This window comes from Myotis nattereri (genome assembly GCF_964212035.1).
Source record: "Myotis nattereri genome assembly, chromosome: 5".
NCBI classification, from domain to species: domain Eukaryota; kingdom Metazoa; phylum Chordata; class Mammalia; order Chiroptera; family Vespertilionidae; genus Myotis; species Myotis nattereri.
The window spans coordinates 26,200,527-26,219,589 of NC_138080.1; the positions used below are offsets into that span (position 1 = coordinate 26,200,527).

Below are 19,063 nucleotides of genomic sequence, written 5' to 3' on the forward strand. Positions count from 1 at the left end.
CTGGGCGCCAGCCGCGCGCGCGCGCGTCCTTTATAGCAGGCCCCGGGGGCGGGTGGGGTGGGGGCGGTGCTGCCTTCCCGGAAACCCTGGAAGGAGGGTTCTGGCATTTCCGGATTGACGGTGCCCCCTCGCTGGCCGCTGCCGCGCCGGAATTTCCGAAATGAAGCAAAGGGACCACAGAGGTGGTAGCGACCGGAGGGCGGCCCCGGGCCGGGGGTCCGGTCCTGGGGGCGGGTTCATCTCCATGCGGCGCTCGCTGAGAGCTGACAGCTGTTCTTGCGTCTTAGGAATTGTTCCTGTGCCCATTCCACAGAGGGGTAAACTGGGGCTCCGAGCTGCGAGGGGATTTGACCCCCAGCGCCTGCCGGTCCCTTGAACCGAGTGGACGATCCCTCGCTGGGTCGGGTCCCGTGACCCTCCATCAAGGGTGTCCCTCCCCGAAAGGGCACGACTCCGTGATTTCCGAGAAGCGGCCGGAGCGGCACCTCCAGGATCCCGTGCGCCACGGGGGCGAGGACACGCGGCGGCGTCACTTCCCAGGATCCGCTTTCCCCCACCGATGGCGCCCCCTCTCCCGAGGTCTCGCTTCCCCTTTCTGCCTTGGCCGTGGGGGCGTCTTTACAGTTTCCAGAAAGGGGAAGGAAGTCACGTGGCCCCAGCATGCCGCGCTCCCCGCTGCCGTTCCCAGGCTCCGCGGGGAAACTGAGGCAGCCGACCCAGACGGGGGAGGAGAGGCACTCGAGCCCTTGCCTTTCCAGGGGAAACTGAGGCAGCTCCTAGGCTCTGAAGTGGGGCGGGGAGAGGGGACGCTCAAACCCCTGCCCATCCTGAAACTCGAACCCGGGGCGCTAGCACTAAAAATGGGCAGGAAGGTGTCCGGGCTGGTTCCGTTAGGGCGATGGAGGCGCCGTGAGGCCCCGCGCCGCGTCCACCGGCCGCCCCCACGTCCCTCATCCCGAGGGCACAGGCCGTGCGTGTGACCTCAAGACTCATCGTTCACCACGTGGAGGCTAGGAGGGTCCCGAGCGCTAAGAGCGCCGCCCAAGGCTTCCTGTTGTGCGGCGCGTGCCGCGTCACCATGGAGACCTCCGAGGGCCACAGGTTCGCCCAGCAGAAGGGGAAAGGAAGGGGCCCGGGGGATGCCTCCGCCCTTCCTCGGAGAGATGGTGCTTCGAGTCACCCGCCATCCAGAAATGCGTCCCGCTCCCCCCACCCTGATGGTTCCTAAGGAATTTCCACGGGGATCTTTCTTACTGGGGGAGAATGGCGGATGCAAAAGTCCACCCCCAGAATGGCCTGGGGTCCGAGTCCCTCGAGAGAGCCTGGGAAAATCCTGCGCGGCGTGTTATTTTCCGGAGGATTTTTCCCAGGCTCGCATCAGTGGGTCCCTTGGCCTTGAATCCAAGTGCACAGCCGCTGGCTCCCCCTCGCGGCCCGGGTACCCCCTGCAGCCAGAAAAGCGCTCTTCCTTCTCCACACCGCTGAGCAGTGTTGATTGAGCGCCAGTTCTCTATGAGGCATCACTCCAGATGCTGGGGACACACAATAAACAGAACAGACAGAAATCTCTGCCATCGTACTGAGATGGTCTTAGTGGGGGCAGCAGTCAAGACACAAAAATAAAATAGATGAATGTTAGGTTGTTATTAGTGCTAAAGAGAAAAATAATACCGGGAAGGGGAGAGGAAATACGAGGGTTAATGTACTTTTAAATAGAGTATTCTGGGGAAGACTGAGAATGTGACATTTGAGCAAAGACCAGAGGGAGCAGTGACAATATTAAGAAGGTAGTGTGTCAGACAAAGAACACGGAATGTGCAAAGGCCCTGAGGTAGCAACTGCCTTAAGGACAGTCAGGAAGCCAGAGTGGCTAGAGTGCAGTGAAGAGGAGGAGAGTTGGAGGAGAGGAGGGCAGGGAGCGGGTGGGGGGGGGGGGCTTTGGCTTTTCCCCTGAGTGAGGTGGGAGCCATGCAGGGTTCTGAGCAGAGGAGGTACGGACCAGCCCTGACTCAGGTGTATACAGGTGCCCTCCTGAGACTGCAAGAGTGCCAGGCAGGGAGTGGGAAGACAGGGTAGAAGACAAATGATAGAGGCGGTGACTGTCTAGTTCGGGCAAGTGATGACTGCACGGTGGCGACGGAGAAGTAGTGGAATTTGGCATCTGCTTTGGAGGCAGGGCTGACTGGACCTGCTAGAACATGAGGGCAGGGCTGAGTCAAGGATGATTCCTTGGGACGCCGAGGGCCGTTTCCTGAGTGAGAATGGGATGGTAATGGGGGGCAGGTTTGGCAGGAGGAGCATGAATCTTTCCATCTTACCCTCCCTTGTGTGTTTCCAAGGAAAAGGGAAGCACATCGTCCCCAATCCTTTGCTTCTGACGCCAGGAAAGGCAGGGCTTCCTCCAGGATGCCAGGCCGTCTCAGGCAGGCCAAGAAATAAGCCCAACGCCTGGCTCCATGGCATTACACTTGCTCTTCCCTCACTCTGAGCTCTGGTGTGGCCACCTTGCCGTTTCCTCAGCTTGAAATGCTCTTTCCTCAACCCTGACGTGGCCTGCCGCTATTTGCTTATGGCCCGAATCTCCCTGCAAAGCTTTCCTGGACGCCCCCCGCCCTGATTCTAGGCCACTCCTGGTTCACTCCTGTTCCTTGCCCGAGTGGGCTCATTACTGAAACTTCATTCACTTGCTGAAATTCTTTCGATTTATTTGATCGTCTGTGACCTCCATTTCTGTGAACTCCAGAAAGAGGCACCCTGTGCTTCCCAGAACCTGAAGCAATGAATGGTCATTTTAGCAGGTGATCAACGCGTCCTTGTTGAACAAATAAACTTCTCTGATCTCTGAGCATTCTGCACATGCTGTTCCTCCAGCCCAGAATTCCCTTCCCACCGCTTTTACAAAAGGTTCCCAGAGCATTTCACTCACAGGTTGTCGTGCAGGTAGTTTATCTGGGAGGTGACCCCAGGAAACACGTGGGCAGAGGGAATCAGAAAGGAGACAACAAAGATGAGCATTAGTGGATTTCCCTTTTGGGGGAAACGAGTGCATTTCACTCGGGAACTTTGACTGTGGGTAGACTCCACCAGTAAAAGCTGCTCCACCAGTAAAAGCTGCTCCACCAGTAAAAGCTGCTCCAGGAATGTCAGCTCCCCAATACTTTAAGTCATTGTTAGGGTCGCCGGAGGAGGAACGCACAAGGCTTATCAGGTCATCTAGATACCAGATGGGGTGAGCCCCAAAGTGGTTCCAGCCCCCAAAGACGGGGAGTCAGAGGTTTTTAAAGGACTCTAGGCGGGCTTTTTCTGGGTGGAGAATTCTCTGTGCAAGTCCAGATTCTGGGAAACTCCGGAGGGGAGAGATAAGAGTCTTAGCAAGTGGAATGTCCATTGTGAAGTGGCCTAAAGGGAAGTTCCCAGGGGAGGGGGTATCCATTCAATGATTTGATCAGACCTGGCAGTCAGTATACTGTATATTATATCTCCAGGACTTAGCTTTTTTTAAAAAAAAAAAAAATTATTGTCCTGGTTGGCATGGTTCAGTGGTTGAGCGTCAACCTACGAACCAGGAAATCATGGTTTGATTCCTGGTCAGGGCATGTGCCCAGGTTGCGGACTCGATCCCCAGTGTGGGATGTTCAGGAGGCAGTCGATCAATTATTCTCATTCCTCATTGATGTTTCTATATTTCTCTCCCTCTCCTTTCATCTCTGAAATCAATAAAAAATATATTTGAAAATTTTTAAATTGATCTGAGAGAGGGAGAAACATCAATTTGTTGTCCCACTTATTTATGCATTCATTAGTTGATTCTTGTATGTGCCCTGACGGGAGATAGAACCCGCAAGCTTGGTGTGCTCGGACGCGCTCTAACCAACTGAAGTACCTGGCCAGGGCTGGGACTGACTTTCCTGTGACTGGAAGCTTACACCTCTTCACCTCCTTCACTCATTTCCCTGCCCCACCATCCCCGCCTCCTCACCCCCACCTCAGGCAGCCACCAATTTGCGCTCCATCTCTATAAGTCTTCTTTTTAAGAGTCCACATATACGTGAAATTGTACAGTATTGTCTTTTGTCTGACTTACTTCACTTGAGACAATGCCAAGGCTCATACATGTTGCCATAAATAGCAAGAGTTCCCCCCTTTTCATGGCTGAATAACATTGCATTGTGTATATATGAACCACGTCTTTATTTTTTTTAAATATTTTTATTGCCCTAACTGGTTTGGCTCAGTGGATAGAGCATCAGCCTATGGGCTGAAAGGTCCCAGGTTCGATTTCGGTCAAGGGCATGTACCTTCGTTGTGGGCACATCCCCAGTAGGAGGTGTGCAGGAGGCAGCTGATCGATGTTTCTCTCTCATCGATGTTTCTGACTCTCTATCTCTCTCCCTTCCTCTCTGTAAAAAATCAATAAAATATAAAATTTAAAAATATATTTTTTATTGATTTCAGAGAGGAAGGGAGAGGGAGAGATAGAAACATTAATGGTGAGGGACAATTATCAATCTGCTGCCTCCTGCACACCACCCCCACTGGGGACAGAGCCTGAAACCCAATATGTGCCCCAACCAGGACTCGAACCATGACCTCCTGGTTCATAGGTCAATTCTCAACCACCGAGCCAGGCCAGCAAGGCATGAACAACATCTTTAAAATTTGTTTTTAATTTATTTATTGATTTTAGAGTGAGAGGAAGGGGGGGAGAGAGAGAGAGAGAGAGAGAGAGAGAGAGAGAGAGAGAGAGAAGAGGAGAGAAGAGAAATACATTGATCAGTTGCCTCCCACATGTGCCCCAACCTGGGATTGAACCCACAACTCGTGGACACTTAGCCTGTTCCCATGTCTTGGCGACTGTAAATAATGAACATGGTGTTGCACGTAACTTTTCCAGGTAGTGATATTGTTTCCTTCAGATAAATGCCAAAAAGTGGAATTGCTGGATCATATATAGTTCGTTCTCTCTCTCTCTCTCTCTCTCTCTCTCTCTCTCTCTCTCTCGATCAGCCCTAGCCAGTTTCGCTCTTTCGCTCAGTGGATAGAGCGCTGGCCTGCCATCTGAAAGGTCCCAGGTTCAATTCTGGTCAAGGGCACATGCCCGGGTTGTGGGCTCGATCCCCAGTGTGGGACGTGCAGGAGGCAGCTGATCAATGATTCTTTCTCATCATTGATGTTTCTATCTCTCTCTCTCTCTCTCCCTCTCTCTTCCTCTCTGAACTCAATAAAAATATTTTAAAATAATAAAATCAAATCAATGGGACCAAACAATATGTGGCCTTTGTGTCTGACCTCTTTCACTCAGCGTGATACTCCGAACATTTACCATAAAGATTCATCCATGTCTCAGTATGCATCAGTATTTCCTTCCCTTTTTGGCTGAATAATGTTCCGGTGTAAGGCTATATGTCATTCTGCTTATCCACTCATCTGTAGATGGACGTTTAGGCTCTTCCCACCTTTGGCTATTGTGAATAATGCTGCCGTGAACATTGGCATACAAGCATTTGTTAGAGTTCCTGTATCCTCCGCTGGGTATACCTCACTCCTGTTTATTGGTGAATAATATTCCTTTGCATGGACATATCACATTTTGTTCATCCACTCATTAGTCGATAGAAATTTGGGTTGTTTCCATGTTTAGGCCATTGTGAATCAAGCTGCTATGAGTATTCATGTATAAGTCTTTGCATGAACATGTTGTAGGTTCTTTTGGGTATATACCTGGAAGTGGAATTTGGGGTCATATGGTAATTCCGTGTTTAACTTTTTGAGGGATTGCCAGACTTTGCCACAGTGGCTGCACCATTTTACATCCCCACCAGCAATGGACAATGGTTTTCCCCACATCCTTGTCAACACTTATTTTTTTAAATATATTTTATTGATTTTTTACAGAGAGGAAGGGAGAGGGATAGAGAGTTAGAAACATCGATGAGAGAGAAACATCGATCAGCTGCCTCCTGCACACCTCCTACTGGGGATGTGCCCGCAACCAAGGTACATGCCCTTGACCAGAATCGAACCTGGGACCCTTGAGTCCGCAGGCTGACGCTCTGTCCACTGAGCCAGACTGGTTAGGGCGTCAACACTTATTTTTTATTTATTTTTATTTTTATTTTTAATATATTTTTATTGATTTTTTACAGAGAGGAAGGGAGAGAGACAGAGAGTTAGATACATCGATGAGAGAGAAACATCAATCAGCCGCCTCCAGCACATCTCCCACCGGGGATGTGCCCGCAACCCAGGTACACGCCCCCGACCGGAATCGAACCTGGGACCCCCCAGTCCGCAGGCCAACGCTCTATCCACTGAGCCAAACCGGTCTTGGCACTTATTTTTTATTTTATTATTATTGCCATCCTAATGGGTGGGAAGTAGTATCTCATTGTGGTTCCCAGTCCTTCTGACTTTCCGGTGTACAAGCCCCGCATAGGAAGCTGGGAGTGTGCCTGGGACAGCTGGTGCCAAGGGGATGCGGTTGTGCACAGCGCTGAGAGGACCGGTCACAAGCTGTGACCTTCAGCGAGCCACTTCCCCTGGTTGCACCTAATGGCTTCAGCTGTAGAACTAGGATAACATATATCTCAAAGGGTGGATGTGAGAGCAGAGAGTACAGTGGGGCCTTGACTTACGAGTGTCCCGACTAATGAGTGTTTTGAGATACCAGCTGTCTCTCGGCAGATTTTTTTGCATTGAGTTGATAGAGTAATTTGAGTTAACGAGCTCCTTAACGAGCTCGGTCTCTGAACGAATTAAACTCGTAAGTCAAGGCCCCACTGTATTCGCTGCTTGTCTGGTTCCCACAGGTCTTGTTCGTACTGCATTACAGCTCCCCTAGTGGTCCTAGGGTGTAGAGCGAAAACTCATGCTTTTCCCTCCACCGCTTAATTCTGTAGTGGAATCTTGCCCTACCCTGTCTGAGAATTCCCGCTGGGAGCAGGCCCAGCTCCGCATTACATTCAAGTGTCTAAACTTGATTGGTGTCTGACGGGAGCCCAGGGTCAGGCCTCTTCAAGATGGAGGCCTCAATGGGGAAGAAGGGCTCCCCTTTACCACTGACTTTCTTCCTGTCCACCTTTCCTCCTCTCACCAGCCTTTGGACGCCTTCTGCCCAGACGCAGGGAAGGGCAGGGCAGTTCCTCCTTGGCTAATGGCTTTGCCCACTTTGGACGACCCAGCAGTGTGTTCAAGTGGCACCCCCTGGTGGAAATGGTGGATGTGTGATCTGAGGAGCTCTGAGGCTTTCTCTTTCCTGGGGACCCCTTCGCTGGGTTGGGGAATCTGATCCTGCTTTCTCCTCCCTTCAAGGTCAACTGAGCACCAATAGCAGACCCTCTGGCTCCACCATCAGAGCTGCCTCTTGCCTTCCAAGTTCCCCAGGAGCCAGGTCCCGGCTTCCCTGGCCTGAGTCAGCCTACGTCCTGGGTAGCCTTTACAAAGGACACTTTCAAAAGCTGTGAAGTCCCCTCCCGCTCTGGGCTCTGGGTTAGCCCCTGCCCCAAGAGGTGGGGTGGGGACTTGCAGGTAGCAACAGCCGCCCCCCCCCGAAGAAATGTCTTCATCCATCTCTCTTTAAAAAAAAAAAAAAAGGGGCTTTTTATTATATTTTCAAACATAGGCAACAGCAAAAAGGACATATGATGAAGCCATATGTGCCAACTTCCACAGTTCTCACAGCCAATCTTCTTGTTCCATCTCTCTCCTTACATACTGTCACAGGTTTAACTGTTTCTCCTCCCTGCAAAATCATAATTAATAATAATAATTAAAAAGAAAAAGAGAAACTCCTCTTACTTCTAGTACCAGTGAATATGACTTTATCTGGGGATACAGTCTTTGAAGATGATGAACTCGAGATGGGGTCATTAGGGTGGACCCTAACCCAACATGACTGGTGTCCTTATAAAAAGGGTAAATTTGGACCCAGACACACACACGCATGCACACGGGGATGCCATTTGAAGATGAAGGCAGAAATCGGGGGGATGTGTCTACAAGCCAAGGGACACCAAGGATTGCTGGCAAACCACCAGAAGCCAGGGGAAGGGGTGGGACAGATTCTTCAACACAGACTCAGGAGCCAACCCGCTGACACCCTGATCTTGACTTCTGGCCTCCAGAGTTGTGAGCTGATACATCTGATGTTGAAGCCCCCCCCTCACCCCGCCCCCGGCCCAATCTGAGGTACTTTGTTATGGCAGTTTGAGCACACACTACCCCCCACCCAATTATTTAAAAGCATATTCTAGGCATTGGACCTTTTTTCTGATACCCCCCCTTTTTTTCCCCACTAGCTCATTTTTTTAAAAATTTAAATTCTTTATTGTTTAAAGTATTACATGTCTTCTTTTTCCTCCATTGACCTCTTCCCAGCCGCTCCCACCCCCTTTTTCCTTTTTTAAAAATTTATTTTTATTAATTTCAGAGAGCAAGGAAGTGGGAAACATCAATGATGAAAACCATTGATTGGCTGCCTCCTACACACCCCCCACTGGGGATCCAGCCCACAATCTGTGCATGCGCCCTGAGAACTAAACCATGACCTCCTCATAGGTCAACGCTCAACCACAAAGCCACACTGCCTGGGCCCTTTTTCCATTCTGATCTGGCTGAGGGACTCCAGTGGAGGGAAACATGTTCTGACCCATTTTTTGAAAACCCATTGGGCAGGGGGTGATCATTCGGTTTCCTGATGACTGTGCTGTAGACAACTGAGCCGTGTTACTTCCACTTATGACTAGACGAGGCCAGGTGCTGTCAGGGCAACAGCTGGGTCTTATTTTAGGCCTTGATGCCTCACAGGGTTGGTCAGAGGCGCAGGGAAAAGGGGTGACGGCCTGTCTCAAGCCCACATAGCACTTCTTGCTCAGCCTCAGCACCCCTTACTGCTGGCTCCGAATGATTTTCTTTTACTTAGTCAAATCCGGTGCTGTAAGGGTCAAACTTTATGTCCACTGAGAATTTTCAAAGAATGTGTTTCAAGTTCTGAAGTCACTCCCAAGAGAAGCATTTCAGAGATGCTTTTGGTGAGGGACAGCCCAGCTGGTGGGTGGCCACCGTGACTGCTGGCCTGGCTGGGCCTGCGCACAGATGCAGATGGTCCTGGGTGACTTCAAAAAAACCAGCCACATTATTTAGTCTGTATTATGATGGTTATCTTTAAAAATACATTTTTATTGATTCCAGAGAGGAAGGGAGAGGGAGAGAGAGATAAAAGCAGCAATGCTGAGTATCGTTCATCGACTGCCTTTTGCACATCCCACACTGGGGATCAAGCCCATAACCCAAGCATGTGCCCTGACCTGGAATCAAACCGTGACCTCCTGGTTCATAGGTCAACACTCAACCACTGAGCCATGCCTGCTGGGCTGTATTATGATTATTTTAAAAATTAACTTGGGCCAGCACCGGTTTGGCTCAGTGGATAGAGCGTCGGCCTGCGGACTCAGGGGTCCCAGGTTCGATTCCGGTCAAGGGCATGTACCTGGGTTGCGGGCACATCCCCAGTAGGGGGCGTGCAGGAGGCAGCTGATCGATGTTTCTCTCATCGATGTTTCTAACTCTCTATCCCTTCCTCTGTCCCTTCCTCTCTGTAAAAAATCAATAAAATATATTTAAAAAAAAAATTAACTTGGGGGCAAACAACATCAGCAGACTCAAGAATTGGGATACTGGTTTGGTGTTTTAAAAAATGTATTTATTCTCTCATTTATTCACCAGTGATTCTGATTCTGCGCTCAGGGGAAATCATTGTGATGGAAGCTCTGGTGTGCATACGGCACCTGTTAGTGGACTCAAGCCCGCGCATTGGACCGAGGGACCATAACACGGGGCCCAGATCCTGTTAGGAAAGCAGGTGCACAGCGCTATGAACAACCACATCCCAGGCAGGCTCCCAGCTTCCTGTGCACATGCTCTCCTAACAGGCCTGGGTGCCCGAGAGCCAGGGGGTGCCAGGAGCAGGCTCCCAGGAAAGGGCAGTGCTCCGATCCTCAGAGTCCCTGGAGGCTGGCTCACTCTAGGGAAGCTAACGCTGAGACATTCCTATGAACAGCACTGAGGTCGCCCTTTGGGGAGAGAGGTACTGACGGTGCCCAGCACCAAGGAAAGAGCCCGACTTGCCAGATGGAATTACTCTCAACATGGCAATGAGCTGTTCTGTTTCTCCTCTGTAATAAAAAATAAAGCTTATCTTTAAAACAGAAAAGAGAGAATTGGACAGGAGCTTGACTGGGCTCTCTGCTGAGCTGCCCCTTCCTGGTCATGACCGTGACTCCTGCCTGGCCTGCCCAGCCACTCTTCACGGCCTCAGCTTCCTCCTGGGACGAGGGAGCCTGGATAGTGCTGCCCTCGCAGGGTGGGCGCAAGGCCCCCAAACCGGCCAGGTTCTCGGCGTGGCTCAGAGCAAGCACCTGGCATGGAGAGCGCTGCAGGAAGGAAGGCAGCGGATGGGCCTGGGCGCAGGGTCGGGGCTCAGGGGAAGTCGCAGTAGGGCAGGCGGAAGGGGTAGAGGGGCGTGTATCGTGAGTCCTGCCAGAGCAACTTCTCCTCCAGAAAGGCCACAGTCTGCAGGGTCAGGACCAGCGTTTGGTGCTTCAGCATGCTGTGCACGTTCAAGCCTGGGGAGGCAGGGAGTGTGGTCAGGGCAGGAGTGCAGTCAGAGTGGGACTGTACCCATCTGGAGCCCCTTTCCCTCCTTCCGGGAGCACTTCCCCTTATAGAGAGACCATGGTCTGACATGGGGTCAAGAGCGCTGCGGCCTGGATTCAAACTCTGGCTCAGCAGCTCACCATGGGGGACCCTGGGCAAGGGACTGTTAACCCATCAGCTTCTGACTCACAGCCTCCCATGTGCCTGCCTCTGCCCTCTGCTTGGCCATGATTCCCATGGATGGGTACTGATCACAGACAGAGCAGATAAAGAAAAACAAAGTACCCAGTGGGGCTACAGTTAATAGGGGAGGAGAAAGGGAGGAGAGATGGGACAAGGCAGGTCATGCAGGATCTGGTGGGTCTTGGGGAGGACTTGGGCTCCCCCCACCCCCGAGAGTGCAGTGGGAGCCACGGAGAGCTGGAGACAACAGAGTGATGCGTGCAGACTCAGGTGCTCACAGGTGTCGTCTGGCAGCTGGGGTGGGGGGACAGACTGTGGGGATGAGGGCAGAGGGGGCTGTGCTGATCAAGGCAGGGGGCTGGCCCAGGGTGACAAGAAGCGATCAGATTCTGGATATGTTTAAAGACAGAGCCAACTGTGTGAGCTGACTCACTGGAGTGGAGGGTGACGGCGTGGTGGGGGCCTAAGCCACTGGAAGGAAGGAGATGCCTGAGACCCCCATGTGCAGCTACCCCGGAGGCAGCAGGAATGCAATCCGGAGACGGGAATCAGTCGGCAGGGTGAAAGCTGTGATGTGCTCAGGACACACCTGATCCAGCCTCTCTGAGGGAGGAGCCAGGTGGGGACAGCCAGTGGGCCCTCGCACTCACTCCACGCCCAGCACTGTTGAGCGCAGCTGGACGATGTGCTATCAGAGCATTTAAGAAGGACATCATCCTCCCAGTGCTCCGTTTGGGCCAGCTGAGGAGTGGGGAGGGCAGTTACTGCCCAAGGCCTCTCAGTGATTGAGAGGCAGATACAGGACTTGAACTGACCCAGGCGCTCCCTGGAGATCTGGGAGTGGACCAGTGCCCTTCACTCACCCACAGCTGGGATCAGGTTGAAGGTCTTAAGCCCCGCTGTGGCTGTCACAATGTTCTGAGGCATGTCCTCGTGCACTCTGAAAGAGAGGCCAGGAGGTGAGCCCTGTGGAGGATGGAGCTCAGCCCCCACCCCTCTGCCCTGAATCCTCACAAGTCCACCAGGAGCACGGAGTCCCCCCAGCGGCGGTAGCAGGCCAGCTCTGTCAGGTACTGAGGGTCTGCAGTTGGCATCTCCAGGGAGTCCACGATGTGCAGGTTGTCCTGGTGGGAGGAAGGACAGAGGTCTGCGCTACCACCTCTCCCGGCCCTCGCGGCCCACACACCCAAATACCCCAGGGGCTCCCAATGGGATCGGGCTGTACCTGAGCCAGCTTGATGGTCAGCGCCACTTTGAGGCCTTGCACCCGCATTTTCATGGGCAGCATGTAGTAGTAGCTTGTGGGGCCCCGGGGGCCATGGGCAACACCTCCTGTGGGGACAGAGGTGTGTAAGCAGGTGAGGGCCCCAGCTAGAACTGGAGGTAAAAAATTAGCCCCAGTGGTAGGTGTGAGGGAGGGGGTGGGTAGGCTGCCAGCAGTCAGGCTCGACTCCAGCAAAGAGGGCAGGGCCTCAGGTAAGGATGGAGAGGGGAGGCCTGATTGGGCATCACCTGAGACCAGTAACCTCACTTCTCTGGGCCTCTGTTTCTTCGGCCATCAAACCCTGAGTGAGGGCTGTCTACCTGTACGTCCACCCTCCCACCGGGCTCTGGGAATACAGCACAGAACAAGATGGAAGGATCCCTGCCCTCACGCCATTCACATTCATACAGAGGCTTGATTACGGAGGGAATCAGGGCTGGGCATGGCAGCCCAAGAGTCTGGGAGTGGGCGTGGGTGGGCAGGGAACCCAAAGGAGGTCACAGAGGGCTTCCTGGAGGAGTATGGCCCCAACACACCAGAAGGATGAACAGAGTTGACCAGGCAAAGGGGAGATGACTAAGTCAGAGCTATCTGGCCAGAAAGGGTGCGAAGGGGACATGGGGAGGGTCCAGCAGCCACCAGTGCCTGGAATGACAAGGTAAGGAGCTCATGCAAAGGCCGCAGAAGCTGGGAGGTTTAGGAAGATCCTCTGAGTGTTGTGTGACGTGTGGAGAGATGAGATGTGAGGTAGGGCCAAAAGGGGCTGTGGCCATAGTCTGATGAGAGGCCAAGGCTGGAGTTGGCTGCAGGTGGAGCCGGGAGAATCAGGGGATGGGGAAAAGTGAGCGACCCTCAGACCTCTGGCTGCATGTGGGCAGTGAGGTACAGGGAATGGGACCAACAAGACATCATGCTAGATGTGTATAAAGAAACATCCAGACCCCGAGTTAGCCCAGAGCCTCCTCCCCGCCCTGCCCACTTGCCTCCTCGCCAGATTGGGGAGCGGATACTGCCATGCCTTGCACGTCCACTGCCTTTCTGTGGCCAGGGCTTCCGGCCACCACCCCGCACCTCAGCTCTAGTCTTGGTCTTGGCATAGCTCTGTGGACACAAAGTGAGGAGGGGTCAGGTTCCTGAGGCAGATGTCACTGTAGCCAAAAGGCACCAAGCCCAGGAATATAGCCGTGACCTGGATGGACTGGGCCTGCCACTGGGGAGCCAGAGAGGAGACACAGAGAATGGGGCTCTATCAGGACAAGCACTGATCACGTTCAGAGGGAGGAAGGACAAAGAAATCAAGAGTTCCCTCCTGCACTCCAGAATGTCAGTCTCAGAAAGGCAGGGACTCTGCTGCCTGCATCAGTAGGTGCTCAGTATTTTTTGAAATAATTCCAATGGGGCTGCAACTGAAAGGAAGGTGGAACTTGGAGACAGACACGGAGAGAGAATCAGAGGGAAGTGTAGCAGGGGACCATGAGGAACTTCCAATGCCGGGCTAACCACTATTCCTAGAGCAACAAGGAGCCAGGGAGGGTGTGGCAGGGGGAGAGCTCGCTGGACTTCTGAGGTGGGCAGATGGAAGGCGGAGAGATCCTGATTGATAACGGCTTCTTCAATCTTGGCATAAAATCCAAGGTCTGCACCATTACTCCTGCTGGCCTCTGAGCTCCACTGGGCTGTTTCTGGCCCCTGCCACAGGGCATTTGCATATGCTGTCCCCACTACCTCCACCCCAGCCCCACTATCCCCTTCACCTAGTTGTTTTAAAAATATATTTTTTAAATTGATTTCAGAAAAGAAGGGAGAGGGATAGAGAGATAGAAACATCAAATGATGAGAGAACATCACTGATCAGCTGCCTCCTGCACATCCCACACTGGGGATTGAGCCCACGACCCGGACATGTGCCCTGACCGGAAATCTAACTGTGACCTCCTGGTTCCTAGGCTGTTGCTCAACCACTGAGCCACATTGGCTGGGCTCACCTAGTGACTCTTACTGCAAACCTGAGGTTAAATATCCCTTCTGTGGGATAACTTCCCTAATCAGACATTTACAGGTATCACTACATGATCCTTTCACCTCTCCACCTAAACCGTGAGCTGCTTGAGGGCAGGGATCTCTCCTGTCCCGTCCTCGAGAACCATGCCTGTGCACAGTGGGTGTTCAGAAAATGCCTGGCAAATGGCCCATCAGTGAATGGTCAGGAGAGAGAAGATGGGCCCAAGCCCAGTAATCCAGAGACAACACACCAAGGGGCTTCCACACCTCACCCCACTCAGGACACTCACAATTCTCTTGAAGTTCTTCTGCCACATGGCGACCTGGTGCAGGATATCCAGCCTGTGGAGGAAGGACACAAGATGTCTCCCTCAGCTTAAAGCCTTCCCACAGTCCCTCCCCACTGATGAAAACCCAAGCTCCTCTCTTCCCCCGCCAGGGCCAGGGCTCAGTGTGATCTGCCTCAGCCTTTCTTTGACCCCAGGTCTTGCCGCCTTCTCACTGCCCTCCATTCCATTCTGTGAAATGGAGTCTGGCCCCCAGGCCTTTGCACTTGCTGTTCCCTCTGCCTGAAATGCTCTTCCCCTGACTGGTTCCTTCTCAGCCTACAGGTCTCAGCCCAAACATTGTCACCCAGAGAAGCTCCCTTGCAAAAGAGAGAGTTACACCGTCCTCCTTTCCTACCATTACAGCTTGCTTAATGCCACCTTCTCTGTGAACTGGTTTGACTCTTTAGCCCTGCGCTGTCCCATACAGTAGACACTGGCCACATGTCTAAACTGTGGGCAGTGCCACGTGTTAAAATGACAATAATATCTACATCAGGTTAAATAATTATATTATTGAAATCAATCTCACTTGTTTCTTCCTGTTGTAGTAAAAAATGTGGCTACCAGCAGAATCTAAGTTACACACTATGTGGCTCACATTGTGTGGCTACACTGGACACCGCTGCCAGGGTAACAGTATGCCAGGGTTGGAACACTATGGCTAATAGGCCAAATCTGGCCTGCTGCCCCTTTTTGTAAATATGTTTTACTGGAACACAGCCATGGTCATTTGCTGATGAATCAACTACTTTTTGCACTACATTGGCAGAGATCAATAGTTGCCATGGAGATGTTAGTCTGCAAAAGCTAACGTACAGTGGGGCCTTGACTTACGAGTTTAATTCGTTCCGAGACCGAGCTCGTTAACTCAAATTACTCTATCAACTCAATGCAAAAAATCAGCCGAGACACAGCTGGTATCTCAAAAAAGTCGTTAGTCGGGACACTCGTAAGTCAAGGCCCCACTGTATTTACTATCTGACCCTTCCTCTAGATCAGGGTTGGGCAAACTTTTTGACTCGAGGGCCACAATGGGTTCTTAAACTGGACCGGAGAGCCGGAACAAAAGCATGGATGGAGTGTTTGTGTGAACTAATATAAATTCAAAGTAAACATCATTACATAAAAGGGTACGGTCTTTTTTTTTTTTTTTTTTTTTTAGTTTTATTCATTTCAAACGGGCCGGATCCGGCCCGCGGCTGCTCTAGATTCTAAGCAACATCAGTGTTCATTCACTACACCTGGAATGGAATCTGGCATATAATAGTTGCTTCATAAATATTTACAAAACAAATGTTTTAAAATTTCTTTGTCACCCTCTACTAGATTATGACTCTGTACAGGTAGGGGCAAACTATACCAATAACAGTAGGAGTAATGAATTAATAGCACCTATTACGGTACCAGACACCATGCACCTGAGATGCGTTATACACCTGGGCAAGCAATAACCCAGCCCTGGGAGTTGGCCCACATAAGGTTGCGATCCTGGCTTTAAAGCTTACAAGTTGTGTGGCCAAATTTCTTAATCTGTCTGTGCTCAGTTTCCTTATCTACAAAACAAGGCTAACAGAACCCCTTCCTAGTGTTGCTATGAGGTCTAGTTAACGAAAATGCAAATAGGCTGTGCCCGGCACACAGATAGGATTTAGACACTGTTAGTAACCGATTTTTGCAAAAACCAGTCACAGCAACGATAATCAACATGTCTATTGAACTTATGTGCCGGAATTATCTCATTTAATCATCACGGCAACCTCTTGATGTTTGACAGAATGGGGGAAGGCAGGATTTGAACGAGGTTCTGCATCCCTAACCCCTGCAAGTTCCAGAGTTCTGCCTCCTGAACCGGCCTGGACGAAGTTACCTCTCAGCTCTCAACCTCACCACTCTGCAGCAGGGAAAATAATCCCCACCCCCCTCCCCCTTTTTTTTCAATTAGCAATAATTGCGCCCCAGATAAACCTCATTGCCACTGCGCAAAGCTATCATCATCCCTTTGACAGGTGGAAAAACTAAAGAGGCTGCAGCCCAGGTCAACCTGATTCCTAAAGCCGCGCTCACTGTCTCTTTGCCACGCAATTCACCATTTCAGCTCTCAGTTCACCTGGGCGCCGTGGAGAAAACGTCGGGGTGCAGCTCGGCCAGACCTACGCGCTCCTGCTCGAAGCCCCGCAGGGACTCGACCCAGGCCTGCGCCGGCCGCCGGTGTGAGGGTACGGGGAGCTCGCATTTTCGCAGTACCGGTGCCTGGAGACCTGCAGCAATTGGTAAGTCAGGGGTCTGGGGAGAGGGTTCGAGCTCCCAAGAGGGGCGACCCCGGCAACCTCACCCGCGCTCGCCACCGGCTCCGGCTTCTCCGGCGGCTGCACTGCCTCTTCCGCCAGCACGTTCAGCCGCTGTAAACGGTGGGCGAGAATGAGAGACGACGCCTGCACCCTCCAACCCTGGTCCTTCGACCCCGCTCCCAGTCCCGGCCTCACCTGGCAGCGGGTGGGCGGAAGCCAGGCCCGCGCCCCGGCCCGGACTAGCCGCAGCATCGCGAAGCAGCCCCGCACGCCCCGAGGTCAAAGCTTCCTCTGGGCGCGCGCGGCGTCTAGTGATGACGTCACGTCCGCGCCGCCGCCGGCTCCGCCCACGTTCGGGGCCGAAAAGCAGAGCGTGTACTGCAGAGTGAAGACGCCGAGCCCCACTGCCTTCCCAGGATCCCCATTTTCACTCCTGGCCTAAAGGGCCCTCTGCGACACCTGGGAACGCGACCCCACAGCATGGAGCCCCCCAGGCCTCCCCTTTCCCTCCGTAGAGCCTGTGCTCGTTCAGCCAATGAGCGTTAAGTCTGCAGAAGTGGCCCGCCCATGGCTGGGAGGTTCTGGGCGGACACCTAAGGGAATTGACCAATAACCGTTAAGCTTTGGTGTAAGCCACGCCCTCCAAGCCCCGCCCCCCTTAGCCGCCTGGGCTCCGAGATGGTTTTGCTCTATTCAATGAGAGGCTTTGCTTGTTTGATCGCTTGCGGGGTCTTATTTTCTACAGGAAGCCCTCAGGACAGCCTGCAGGGCAGCGCCTATTCGCTTAGATTCCCCGGCGACGGGCTGTGTCCGTCCCCCCGCCGCCCCCCCCAGATTAGGTCTGTGTCTCCCGCACGCCCTAGGCCAGGTTCCTGTCCCGTCAGAGCACTGCCAGGCTCTCCAAGGAGACAGCAAAGTGGAGAGTCCAGGGATCCCGGATCGCCTTTCTTGTCGCCCACCCTCTCAACAGAAATCCAAATGCTCATTTATAAATTCTCTGCCACGTTCCCCGCACGACCTCCAGGGGCGCTACGAGCCCATAGCAGCCTTCCCTTCCCGATCAGGCCTGATCACCAGGGAGTCGGTGTGGTCTGCACCGACCTCAGTCAGTCTTCCTATCTGGAAAACGGGGTGGTTGTGGTACTTTAATGAAATAAATGGAGGCAAAGCGTGTCATGCTTGTCACAAGGTGAAAACTTATTACATCGCATTATCATTATTATTAAAGGTGAATTTTGTCATCAAAGTGAGGCAAGAACCAAGGCAGGGATGAGGGTGGACCCTGGAGGATTTGAATGACATGTTAAAGATACAGGCTTTTTTTTTTTGCATCTGATATATAAAATGAATATTTGTATGAATTGATAATTAAAACTTACAATGTATTTCATTGTGTATTGTATTCCTGAAAGAATAACTGAATGTGTGTTTAAAATTCCACACTCTTTGCAATTTAAAAGTCTTTTAGTCCTTTGTTTTGTAGAATTTCATTTATTCATTTTATGTTTGTGTCAGTAATTTGCACCTGGTAAAAAAAAAAATTCAAAAACTACAAATGGGCCCTAACTGGTTTGACTCAGTGGATAGAGCATCGGCCTGCGGACTTAAGGGTCCCAGGTTTGATTCCGGTCAAGGGCATGTCCATGGTTGCGGGCACATCCCCACTAGGGGGTGTGCACGAGGCAGCTGATTGATGTTTCTCTCTCATCAATGTTTCTAACTTTCCATCCTTCTCCCTTCCTCTCTGTAAAAAAATCAATAAAATATATTTTTTTAAAAACTATAAATGGGTAACTAGCACAGACAAAAAAATCTGTTTTCTCTAACCTCTGTCCCCTGACCCCAACTCAGTTCCCTTCCCAGAAGTCACCACCACAAATAGCTGTGTGTCTCCTCTCAGAACCAGTTTGATTTTACAGGCAGATCGCCAGGGAGTTAAGATTTTTTGTGATGAATGATGGAATGGCACTTAGTTGCTTAATGATTATATTAGGCACCTACTGTATACCACTGGAGTAAAGCCAGTAGACACCCTTGAGATATAGTCCAGTGGAGAAGGCTGAGGGATTGGAATTGGGGGGGGGGAGGGGGTTCTTCAGAGTCTGTGGGATGAGGTGTCAGAGTTGGCTTCTCTGAAGCTGTAACCTGGGAGTTAAGGGTTGAGGGTCCACTGGCAGTTTGTCCAGAGGAGAAAAGGTGTTCCAGGCTGAGGGAACAGAGTTTACGAAGCCTGGAAATGAGTAGGGTGTGACAGGGTGGGGGAGCTGAACCTTCCTGATGGCCACATGCTTTGTTTTCAACTCCTGCACTTATGTTGAACCCACTTCAGGGTCTTTGCAAGAATA

General features: G+C 51.9%; 1 protein-coding gene across 1 annotated transcript; it reads right to left on the reverse strand.

Annotated features, from left to right (window-relative positions):
• Positions 1-9,681: 9,681 nt before the first annotated feature.
• Positions 9,682-17,229, reverse strand: MRPL4 (mitochondrial ribosomal protein L4). Its single transcript, XM_081093477.1, has 9 exons — positions 16,914-17,229; positions 16,763-16,829; positions 16,538-16,688; positions 14,392-14,443; positions 13,084-13,201; positions 12,062-12,168; positions 11,851-11,960; positions 11,700-11,776; positions 9,682-10,622 (listed from the first exon to the last, which is right to left on the reverse strand). The coding sequence occupies exons 1-9, from the start codon at positions 16,968-16,970 to the stop codon at positions 10,477-10,479; spliced, it is 885 nt and encodes a 294-aa protein (XP_080949603.1). The 5' UTR covers positions 16,971-17,229; the 3' UTR covers positions 9,682-10,476.
• Positions 17,230-19,063: the final 1,834 nt, after the last annotated feature.